Source organism: Drosophila suzukii, chromosome X (genome assembly GCF_043229965.1).
Source record: "Drosophila suzukii chromosome X, CBGP_Dsuzu_IsoJpt1.0, whole genome shotgun sequence".
Lineage (NCBI taxonomy): Eukaryota > Metazoa > Arthropoda > Insecta > Diptera > Drosophilidae > Drosophila > Drosophila suzukii.
Window position 1 is genome coordinate 22,010,969 of NC_092084.1, and position 11,536 is coordinate 22,022,504.

The following is an 11,536-nucleotide window of genomic DNA, read 5'->3' on the forward strand; positions in this document are numbered from 1 at the left end:
GCACCCCGTCGCACACAGACATACTCCATCAAGGAGCGGCGCAACGAGGCGCCACGCCTCTCCAAGATCCGGCTCGTCCGGGATCCGCCCATCATTACGACAACGGCGGCTACGCCGCAGGACTCGCCCAGCACCACCTTGGAGCCGGGCATGAGCTTCCGCCAGTGGGGCGACATGGAGGTGAGTGCAGCAGCAACCTCTGGCTGTAAACGATGCAGCGTCCAAACATGTTTTAACCCCTGAACTCTCATCCAACCAGCCACCCACTCCGCCCTCCCCCTCGCTTTTGAGACCGCCGAACATCTTTACCGGCGGACAGCGGACTCTGGACGAGGGCATACCCTCCATCGATCTCATCCCGCCCTCGCCCGTGCTCTCCCACAAGCCCCTGAACATCCTCAATGCCAGCCAGCTGGGCGTGGGTGTGGGCGTGGCCGGTGGAGTGGGCGGGGGAGTTAGTAGCACTGCTGGCAGTTCGAGCAGCATGCACAGCGTGATCATTGACGACATCTCGAAGAGCTCCAGCTCGACGGCAGCGGCCACGCCCATTTATGTGCCCACCATCTCGTCCTCGGCGGAGGCGCAGAGCCAGAGCCACAGTCTCAACGATGTGAGCGTGGGTTCCAGTCCGCCAGCCGGTGATATGGCAGTGCCCGGATTGGGTAGGAATGCCAACACTGGGGCCTCGACAAGTGGCAGTTCGTCCAGTGAACGCCTGCCTTTGGCACCGCCGCCCCAGCAGGGGAGTTTTAAGCAGCGTTTAAGGCGTGGCAGCTCCAAGAAGCGACGATCCTCCGCCCTGGCCCTGGCCACCGAGGATAATCCGGCTCGAAGGACCCAGGAGGAGGAGGAGGAGCAGCACCAACAGCAGCAGCAGCTGAATAACGGTGGCGACAACAGTTTTTTTGCGAGAAGCGGCAATACCGCGGTCGGCGGTTCCTCCTCGGGAGCCAAAGAAACGAATCGCTTGAGCCCACAGAACTCTATAAGAAGGCTATCAAATACACTGAGCATAGGCAGTGGACCCGTGGGCAGTCGTCGGGCCTCGGCCTGCATTTTCAACTCGCAGGTGTACCAGAACCTTAATCAGCCGCCCAAACTGCGACCCGGATCAGGTCAACGCCGGATGAGCTCCATCGAGCTGGCCTTCAGCAAGACCTCGCATCTGAATCTGCACAACTTGGAGGCGAACCGCAAGTCGCTCTCGTACACGAACTCAAAGATGGACCTGGACAAGTGGAACAAGTCGTACGGCAATCTCAATGAGCCGGACAACATGCTGCAGCAGTACATGGAGGCGCGGGACAAGCGCAAGAACTCCATCAGCCACTATAACCTAAAGAAGCGGCTCGAGGAGAAGGAGCTGCAGCAGCTGCAGCAGCTCCATCAGCAGCAGCTGCTCCAGCAACGGCAGGACTCCTTCTCCTCGACCACCCAGCAGCAGCATCAGCAGATGCACCGCTTGTCCAAGGACCAGCAGCAGCTGGCGATGCAGCCACATTCCATGGTGCCAGGCGGCGGCGAGCGCTACTCCAAGCTCAAGATGCTCATCGAGCAGCTAACGCCCAAGCACTTTACCACCGAGCGCGAGGACTACTCGCTCTACATATTCCCAGAGGACAACAGGTATGTGGAGGGGTGGGTCCAGGTTTCCACTAAGAATTTCATATGTTTTCGAATAAGTACACTGAGAGAATTTTGACGTTCTTATCGGTGTTGAAATTATTCCTTAATATAGAACGAAATTTTTAAAGTTGAAAATGTTTTCATATTGATTGAATCAACTTGAATTGGCGTTATTTACATTGTATATCTCAACAACTAAACTATTAGTCCAGTCAGTACAGAACATTGATTCTAAAATCTATTTACACGGTTTTTAAGAACGAATATTCTCAATTTAAGAACAATGTTCTTGATAATATGTAAGTGCTAAAGAGGTCTGTAGAGTAGGTTACACTAAGAACAACACTGATAATATAATGAAGATAATCTTAAGGAAATTCAGTATCATTTCTATGATATAACTTGGATATGTTCGCCATCTTGCTTTCTGCTGTCTTTTTCTATTTCACAGTGTGTCGCATACTACTGCCTCGCTCTTACCCAGAGTTATGTTATGCTATCTCGCTCTTTTCCTTCATTATCTATAAAAGAGCATTTTCAAAAAGAGAAAATCATACTTAAAAAACTTAGAAGAAGCTACCAAAATGATTACCATAATGGTATTTTCAAATGAACCTTTTTGTAATATCAATAAATTATATAAAGAGGAAATGGTTTTCTTATTGAATTTATAAAACAGTCTATCATTCTCTCTTCTAATAGTCTTTAGCTTATTCTCTTACATTGTAAGTCCTACAAACTCTTGAACAGAAAACAAATCGGTTACCAGTTTATTGACTTTGGCTCTGCGATTTCGCTTCCTGTTTTCCGTTCTCCTTTTCACCGAGCGGAAAATTCAATTTCAACTTTGTCTGCGAGTTGCTCATTTCACGTATTTGCATCTCGACGCCCTCCGCTTTTTTTTTTGTAGGTTCCGGCAAATCTGTACGTGGTTTGTCAACCAAAAGTGGTTCGACAACGTGGTCCTGCTGTTCATCGCGCTCAACTGCATCACCCTGGCCATGGAAAGACCAAACATCCCTCCAAGCAGCACCGAAAGATTGTTCCTGGCAACAGCCAATTACGTGTTCACCGTCGTCTTCACCGTCGAAATGTTTATCAAGGTGAGTGGGTCGCACATTTCTCTTCATCAGAACCTAAATGTGATTATACAACAAACAACAGGTTGTGGCCACGGGAATGTTTTACGGCCACGACGCCTACTTCACGTCCGGCTGGAATATCATGGACGGATCTTTGGTTACCATTTCCATAATTGATTTGTTAATGTCCCTGATTAGCGAATCGAGTCCGAGGATATTTGGGATTTTAAGGGTAAGTACGGAAACGCGGCCCTTTTGGACACTTTTGCTATCCGAAAGCAGCAGCAGTAGCCAGCAGTCCTCAGTCGACCAGAAAACCAGAAAACCAGTAAACCAGATAACCTGAAAACCAGAAATACGAGCGATTTACAACAAGCAGACCATCAACCAGAACAGCTACTACCAAGAACCACGCCCAGAACCGACCACGCCCATTTAATTGGCTGCTGGGCTGCGCACTCGGATCAGAAAAGCTATTCGCCAAATCGCTAATTTAAGGCTAAAGCTAATGCTAACGCTCGAAACCACAATCAAAACTCGCTCGCTGTATCGCCCCGAAAACACATAGCTCTGTCTCTGTTTCTCTGCTGATTGGCCATCTCTGTCTTTTTATGTGCTCTTCTTTTTCTTGCGCACACCCACACACCCACACACTCTCACACACACCCACACACACCGTACACTTGATCCAAAATTCTTCAACAATACATTGTCTCAAACTTCTTCAATTTTAATTTCATCTTCTATTTACGTACACACATCTCGTGTCTATCTCTATAACTCATGTATATAATATACTTATATATATTGTATATCTCTCTCTGAAAACTTCAGGTAAATTTCCGCTGCTATATGCGTTAATCAGCAAGAAAATCCAATTTGTTTTCACCATTTATTATGTGTGTGTAGACCCCCCTCCCAAAAAAAAAATATAACTTTTAAAAGTACCCCCAAAAAAAACGAAAGAAAAACCAAAAATTCTAGTAATCTGTTGACTCGCCTTCATTGAGTTTCGTATTGTACATAGTTGATTGTTTCCCTTTCCTATCGACAACCTCCAAATAATAGGGTTATGACACTTGTACTAAAAATGGCCCAGAGCCAGAAGGATCTATCAAAAGTTTATAACTTTTCATTCTGTATTAGTTGTACAAATTCTTTCTAAAACTCTTTCTCAGCTTTTAGGTTTTTTATTTAATTAGCTATTGAATTATTTCATGTGGCCAGTAGAACTATCAATTAGTGTCATACCCCTATACAAATTAAGCCACCATTTGAGCTTTCCCATTCCACTCCAATCGAAACCCGAAACATCTCCATCTAGCTATAAATGCAATCGCCCCATCTTGTTGTATTCTTACCGATCAATCAATTACCATCGCCTTGCTTTGTTGTTCAAGGCAGTGCTGCCAATTTTATATTATTTAAAGGCGTTACTAAGCCCGTTTTATGTGAGATACATTTTTTAAAGTAATACCATTCGTTACAACACACCAGTGCGGCATTTTTTGTTTTCATAGTTATTAATAATTAATTTATGTGTAGTATTTCCCTATTGAAAATCGGCGCTTTTCTTAACTACGCAAAATATTTGATTTTTAAGATATAACATTGGAAACCATTAGAAATTTTATTTAATGCATTTAATATCAGAAATAATATATTGACGTATAATATTATGTTTTTAGATGTTCTATTTCTTTAAACTTTTGCCCGTAACTGGTGTGTTTTGTTGAGATTTTCAATTATGTTGGCTTCATTCCAAGTATATCTACATGGTTTTTACTTCATGCTTTTACCACATATGTGGCGCCGCCTGGCGTCCGCTGGCCGAAGCGGGCCGAAGCAAGCAGTGCCTCCCACGCGGGGGCACCGCCGATAAAGCAGTGTAGCCGATGCATCAACCACAACAACTCTTCTCTTCTCGTCCTTTTCCGTTCTGTTCTTTTCCGTTTCCGCCCACCCGAAAACCCGGAAAACCGATGTCCTTGCAGGTGTTTCGACTACTCCGATCCTTGCGGCCGCTGCGGGTGATCAACCGAGCCCCGGGTCTGAAACTAGTCGTGCAAACGCTCTTATCGTCCCTGCGTCCCATCGGCAACATCGTCCTGATCTGCTGCACCTTCTTCATCATCTTCGGCATCCTGGGCGTCCAGCTGTTCAAGGGCACCTTCTACTACTGCGAGGGCGAGAATATCAAGGGCGTCCGCAATGCGGATGAGTGCCGCCGTATACCGGGCAACGTGTGGACGAACCGCAAGTACAACTTCGATGATCTGGGCAAGGCCCTGATGTCCCTGTTCGTCCTGAGCTCCCGCGACGGCTGGGTGAACATCATGTACACCGGTCTCGATGCCGTCGGCGTTGACCAACAACCGATCGTGAACTACAATGAGTGGCGACTGCTGTACTTCATCGCCTTCATCCTCCTGGTGGGCTTCTTTGTGCTCAACATGTTCGTGGGCGTTGTGGTGGAGAACTTCCATCGCTGTCGCGAGGAGCAGGAGAAGGAGGAGAAGATTCGCCGGGCGGCGAAGAGGGCTCTCCAGATGGAGAAGAAACGGCGGCGGATGCACGAGCCGCCCTACTACACCAACTACTCGCCCACACGGATGTTCGTCCACAACGTGGTGACCTCGAAGTACTTTGACCTGGCCATTGCCGCAGTGATTGGCCTGAATGTGGTCACCATGGCCATGGAGTACTACATGATGCCCAGTGGCCTCAAGTATGCCCTGAAGATCTTCAACTACTTCTTCACGGCCGTGTTCATACTGGAGGCGAACATGAAACTTGTGGCCCTGGGCTGGAAGCTGTATCTGAAGGATCGCTGGAATCAGCTGGACGTGGGCATTGTCCTGCTGTCCATAGTGGGCATTGTCCTGGAGGAGCTGGAAACGAAGATCATACCCATCAATCCGACCATCATACGGGTGATGAGAGTCCTGCGGATCGCACGGGTGCTGAAGCTACTCAAAATGGCCAAGGGCATCCGGGCTCTGCTCGACACCGTGATGCAGGCCCTGCCCCAAGTGGGCAACCTGGGACTCCTGTTCTTCCTGCTCTTCTTCATCTTTGCGGCACTGGGCGTGGAGCTATTCGGGCGACTCGAGTGCTCCGACGAGATACCCTGCCAGGGATTGGGCGAGCACGCGCACTTCGCCAACTTTGGCATGGCTTTCCTCACATTGTTTCGCGTAGCGACTGGCGATAATTGGAACGGCATCATGAAGGACACGCTGAGGGATAATTGCGATGACGCGGCCGATTGTGTACGCAATTGCTGCGTCAGCTCGGTTATTGCTCCCATATTCTTTGTGATATTCGTGCTAATGGCGCAATTCGTGTTAGTGAACGTCGTCGTGGCTGTACTGATGAAACACCTCGAGGAGAGCCACAAGCAAATGGAAGACGAGCTCGACATGGAGGTGGAGCTCGAGCGCGAGCTGGTGCGCGAGCAGGAGTTCGCCCAGGAGCAAAAGTTGTGCCAGCAGCTGGCGGAGGCGCAATCGAAGGCGGCCGCTCCCCCGCGCCCCCTGGCCAAGGTGAAATCGCTGCCGAAGAACTTTATATACAGTACGCCCTCGCTGGACAAGAAGTTCCCATTGCCGCTGGGCACGGCCAATCCCAGCTCGAGTCTGACCAGCTCGGCGGCCACCAATCTAAATCAGGTGGCAAGTGGTGGCCCTGGAACGGCCACAAACAGTGGGGGTGCGGGCTCCGGAGCGGCATCCGCTGCGGCATCTGGGGCTGGACCACGGAGACAGACCGTCCAGTACTTCCAGCAGCCACCACAATCCATGCTCGGCTTGAGTCTCGCCGAGATGGGCGGCACGCTGACGCCTCAGGCGCTCGGCGCCCGGCTGGGCGAGCCCTTCGGCGGCCCATCGACGGCAGCGGGAGGCGGTGGAACGGGCGATGCGCTGGCTGTGGGCGTGGCCGGCCTCCCGCTGCCGCCGCTGGACAATCGCCGTCGCGGGCGTCGCGCCTCCGCGGCCGCCGGCTTCCGCAAGCGCGGCGTGCTGTCCAAGGAGCGCTCGCTGGACGAGCAGGCCATCCGGAAGAAGAATCTGGAGGCCAAGCGCACAAGCTGCGACTCGCTGCCCTGGGGCGGCCAAACGTACTGGGTAAGTGCCGATTGGCCAAGCTTTCGGCTACCAGTTACAGTTTTCTAAACTTAATTCGAGTTTAATTTAAATTTAATTTTCTTTTAAGTTTTTCCTCTCTACAGATTTTCATTTGATTTCAAAATTGTTAAAGAATATTAAGGAATGAGGCGGGTTACTAAGCGGAAATGAAACAAGTAGGGGGAGGTCTGCAGGTTAAACTCGCTCAAGGCCTCAAGATGAGGAAAACAGGCAATCATCAATGGTATTTTCTGTTCTTTCCTGGGGTTCAGTAATTTTTTAAGACTTAAGATATCATATATATGACATAGGAACTACCGGTATGCATTTATACAAATCTACCGCATACGAGCATATATAAACCATACCGTTTATTTAATATAATTATGATTTAAGTTGAACGATATGGGCTTAGCTGTAAGGTTATATAAAAGTTGGTTTGAAAAAGTTAGCTTCCTTTCTTGTTTCTTAATAAATCCCTTTTGTTGTAATATGTAGATAATATACGTAGCTAATATATGAAGATATGAGGTCAATAAAAATGGAAATAGTTCATTTATGAAATAAATAAAACAAAATTAAATAATTGAGATAAGGCAAAACTAGTAAGATACGAGACGTCTAGTTTGTTGAAGCTACGGATACTTCCGGCTATAAGATCACACGATTACACTAATCTGTTACTCTTACAAATAGCTTGAAGAGGTATAAAGAAGAGGAACGAATGGATTTGGCTTTGAATATTTAAATTAGGAATTCATTTCAATAAAAAATTGATGATTTTTATATGTCCGGTTTTTAGAGATACTTGATATTTTAATTACATATACATTGAAATTCTAATAAATTTATTTTTATCGGACCAGCAGGCCATCCGTCGACGGAATCTGGAGGCCAAGCGCACCAGCTGCGACTCGCTGCCCTGGGGCGGAGATGCCCTCGACTGCCAGAGCGGCACGATCTTCGAGAGCCTCGAGTCGGATGGGGGAGGAGTGGGGGGTGGTGGTGGGTCCTACGACATAAGGAGCGTGCGCAGTGCCGATGTGGGTCACTTGGAGGCGGAGGGAGATGTATCCTCCGCCCTGTCGGTGGTCAGTGCCCTGGTGCCGCCCGTGGCGACGCCACTGCCCCCGCCCCTGTCCTTGCCCATAGCAACGCCCACGCCCTTGCCCATGCCATCACATCCTGCTCCACGCAGACCCTTCGGATGGTCACAGTCCGTGGACCAGGGCTGCCTGAGGAGCAGCCTCCTTCTCTCCGTTCCCAGATCCATGCCGCCGCGCAGTCGCAGTGGCAGCACCAAGCAGCTCTTCAAACAGCAGGCCTTGGACGAGGATGCCGACATGGATGAGAGCTCGCTGCTGCTGCCCACAACTGCTGGGGGATCTGGTTCAGGTTCAGGATCGGGATCGGGATCAGGATCAGGATCAGGACCAGGTCTGGTGGCAGTCATAGCCTCGAGTTCGCTGGACATCCCAGAACAGAGTGGCAGCTCGAAAACCCTGCCGGATATCGCAGCGGGGGTCAGTAAATCCGACTCCTCGGACATTCTGCGGATCATCAGCGAGCGCAGGCGCATGGATCAGCGGGAGCAAAGGGATCCCGAACAGGATCAGGACAACGAGGCGGAGGACAGGGACAGCGACTACAAGGAGCTACTCCTGGTCAAGTCCCCGCAGTCCTCCATGGACTAAATGCAAACAACACACACACACACCCTCTCTAGATCTTAAAAAGTAGTTATCTCTAACTAGGGCCAGGTTTACACTAATCATAATGTTAACTGTAGAGCTGATTAACAAGAATAGTAGCTAGGATAACAGTTAAGATAGTCCTTACCTGGCTGACAGAAAATATCCTCTAGCATGGAAAGTCTCAGTTTGTCTATCCGAAAGCTGTAAACTTGGAAGGAGCTTACTTTCAACCTCTAAAGGTCTATATATTCTCTATAACGTGAACTTGGCCGTCATTAAAGAATACTTTAGGGAATTTTCTAAAAACTATAACTTTAACATTAGGCTTTAGGCAAAAAGATCGAAGAGTGTGGTGAGAAAACACAAATATTGATTAATCGATAGCCATTATAAACGATAAATGGTAAGTGGTAAACTCTTAGCCACAAAAACGAAAATAAAAACCAGTAAAATAAAATTAAAAGCAAAGTTAAGTAAAGCAAGGAAATGAAAAGAAAAGCTAATAAGCTTATAAGCTAAATTGTCAACTGTTTTTAGTGCAATCCTACGGTTTTCATAACTTTAACAAGCAGAACTTATAAGAAAAACTAAAAACTAAAAAATAGATCGCCAACGATCGATCGGTCAAGAAGATAGCTATGTTTCAAGTTGATTAGAGTGTTTTCCGTTTAAATGTAGCAGTCGAAAACAAAGATTACCCAGACGATGACGATGATGATGGATTATATACAAGTGTTATATGCGATTTACATATATACAGTTATATTACATATACAGTTACTTATAGGGATACTGCATTCGAAACAAAAATGATGGAAATTTGTGAACAAAGAATCATCAACTCTGTGATTAGCTCTTAAAGTTTAAACGTTTATGTATATGTATGTGTGAGAAGGCATGCAGACACCCAAAACAAAAACACACCACAATGCTATCTGTATATAGAAGGCCTGTATGTAAACATATGTATTCGAGTGTATTTTACGTAGCTAAGCCAAGGAAAAAACTAACGGAATGATACCGAATACAGCCATCTGAGCGAGCCCATTGATAAGCAATAGACAACTGTAGCTCATAAGATCGTACCTAACCTAAAAACGAATAAAGCTGCGTTGTTCCAGGGGCAAGGATACCTTGTCCAACAAAAAAGGATACGGTAAAGGGGAAAACAAACAAAAAATAAGAACTTTGTGCAAACGAATTTACTTAGGTACTTAAACACATACACACACAGACACACCTATACAGATAGCTATTACGATCTGGTCGACAATCTTTGCTAAATCTACATGTCTGTCTATCTCTCTATCTCCCCCTAAAGGCTTCCAAAACTTCAAGAACCCGCCCCTGATCAAATAAACAGACATCTGAAAAACAGTGCCAACGCAGCAAGGGTATTCAGGATGTTTTTTTTTTTATAAAAAAAATAAAATTACTTTCAAACCTAACCAAAAAAAAGCAAAGAGTAAGGCAGCAAGAACTACAAGAACTTTAAAAGGTAGCATTTATAAAGAAAAAAAACAAGAGAAACGTAGTAGAAATTTAATGATTAATGTTTAATGACTATATATAGTGTATATATGGAACTATCAACGAATTACAATAGAGTATCAAGATATTTCTTCAGAAGGCATAACTAGAACAAGACAAAGTGCGAGGAATCGAGATGAACACTAACTTAACACTGTCAATTTTTCAACATGGTCTAAGCTAATTTTTCAAGGAAAACCAAAGATCTAAGAATGAAAACAATTTTACACTCTTTGTACACACTGTAAAAAACGAAGTGAAGGAGCTCTCCAGTTTAGATAAACTTTAAAATCAAACTTAGCGAACAATTCGGTCGAATGCGAGGAAAGAAGAAGCAACAAATTTAATTATACGATAATTTCATCTGTGCCTTTCTCTACGAATATATATATACACATTTATACATATATGTATACATAACAAATGTATCAGATACTGTCTCTATCTCTTTCTACGCTCCCTCTCCCTCTCTCTCACACACACACACATACACGAGGAACTCGCCTACACCAAAATCACCACACCGAACAGTCACCAAGCAAGCAGTGCGAAATATAACGGTAATGGCAAGCAGTGCCTCGCGTAACTAAAAATGCAACTCTGAAAACTATTTTCGAGGCAGAACGAAGGAATAATAATGAAAAACAAAACAAAATAACTACTTAAGCCTACTAATAAAAAGAAACCGAAAATACAAAAATACAACATGGAAGTAAAAATACAAATTAAATTAAACGAAAGCATGAAGTTTATAGGTTAATGCGCTAGTAGTTTTGAACTTTTTTTTGTAATTTTTTAATGTAGCCGCTTTGAAGTAAACCAAATGAAACTATATTCGTTTTTGGTTTTAGTTGTGTGTGTCTGTTTTTTTGTGCGAAGCGTAAAGCAACTATAAAGAGCGTTTCTTCTTGTTGATTAATAATTAGGTAAACTGCTACAAAACATAAGTTAATTAAAGAAAAACAAAAAAACAAACAAAAACCAAAGCCAACAACAAAATTAGAAAAGTGAGTTAAATTTAAAATTAATGCCATAACGGCCAACGAAATGCAAAACTAAGCAAATTTGCTTTTAGCTCCATGCAGGTACAAGAGACCCCCTCAAAAAACCATTCATTCTTTGCAAAGTAAAATAAGCCAATTAAATGTGAAATTGTTTAAGAAAGGACATAAGAAACTAAGCACTATCCTCTGCTGCAAAGTAAGAAACCGGAACTCTGTTAGACAAATAGCCAATAGCCAAGTTGTAATCATTTCGTTGCGTGCCCTTTGCGTATAATTTGAATGGTTCGATTGGTTCCACTAGATACGTACATATATACTGAGAACACATACTATGTAAAACAGCGAAACAAAACCAAAAAACGAGCATTATAAATTAAAGAGAATTTGAAAAGAATCGCTAAAGAAGCACCTCGCTTTTCCCAGTTCTACTTTTCCAGGATTAACTGTTCGAAGTGGTACTGTGAAAATACGAG

The 11,536-nt window shown here is 45.3% G+C and overlaps 1 protein-coding gene across 10 annotated transcripts in view; it reads left to right on the top strand.

The window, feature by feature from the left end:
• The window catches only part of Ca-alpha1T (Ca[2+]-channel protein alpha[[1]] subunit T), a 99,403-nt gene extending 87,946 nt beyond the window's left edge, over positions 1 to 11,457 (top strand). For 9 of the 10 annotated variants that reach the window (XM_070997446.1, XM_065867838.2, XM_070997440.1 and 6 more), the window contains 6 exons: positions 19 to 180; positions 260 to 1,626; positions 2,537 to 2,729; positions 2,791 to 2,940; positions 4,703 to 6,835; positions 7,702 to 11,457. In XM_070997446.1, the coding sequence (XP_070853547.1) occupies positions 19 to 180; positions 260 to 1,626; positions 2,537 to 2,729; positions 2,791 to 2,940; positions 4,703 to 6,835; positions 7,702 to 8,529 (4,833 nt within the window). In that variant the 3' untranslated portion in view covers positions 8,530 to 11,457. The remainder of the gene's footprint in view (positions 1 to 18; positions 181 to 259; positions 1,627 to 2,536; positions 2,730 to 2,790; positions 2,941 to 4,702; positions 6,836 to 7,701) is intronic. The other variant, XM_070997439.1, reaches the window with a different exon arrangement.
• The last annotated feature ends 79 nt before the right edge of the window (positions 11,458 to 11,536 follow it).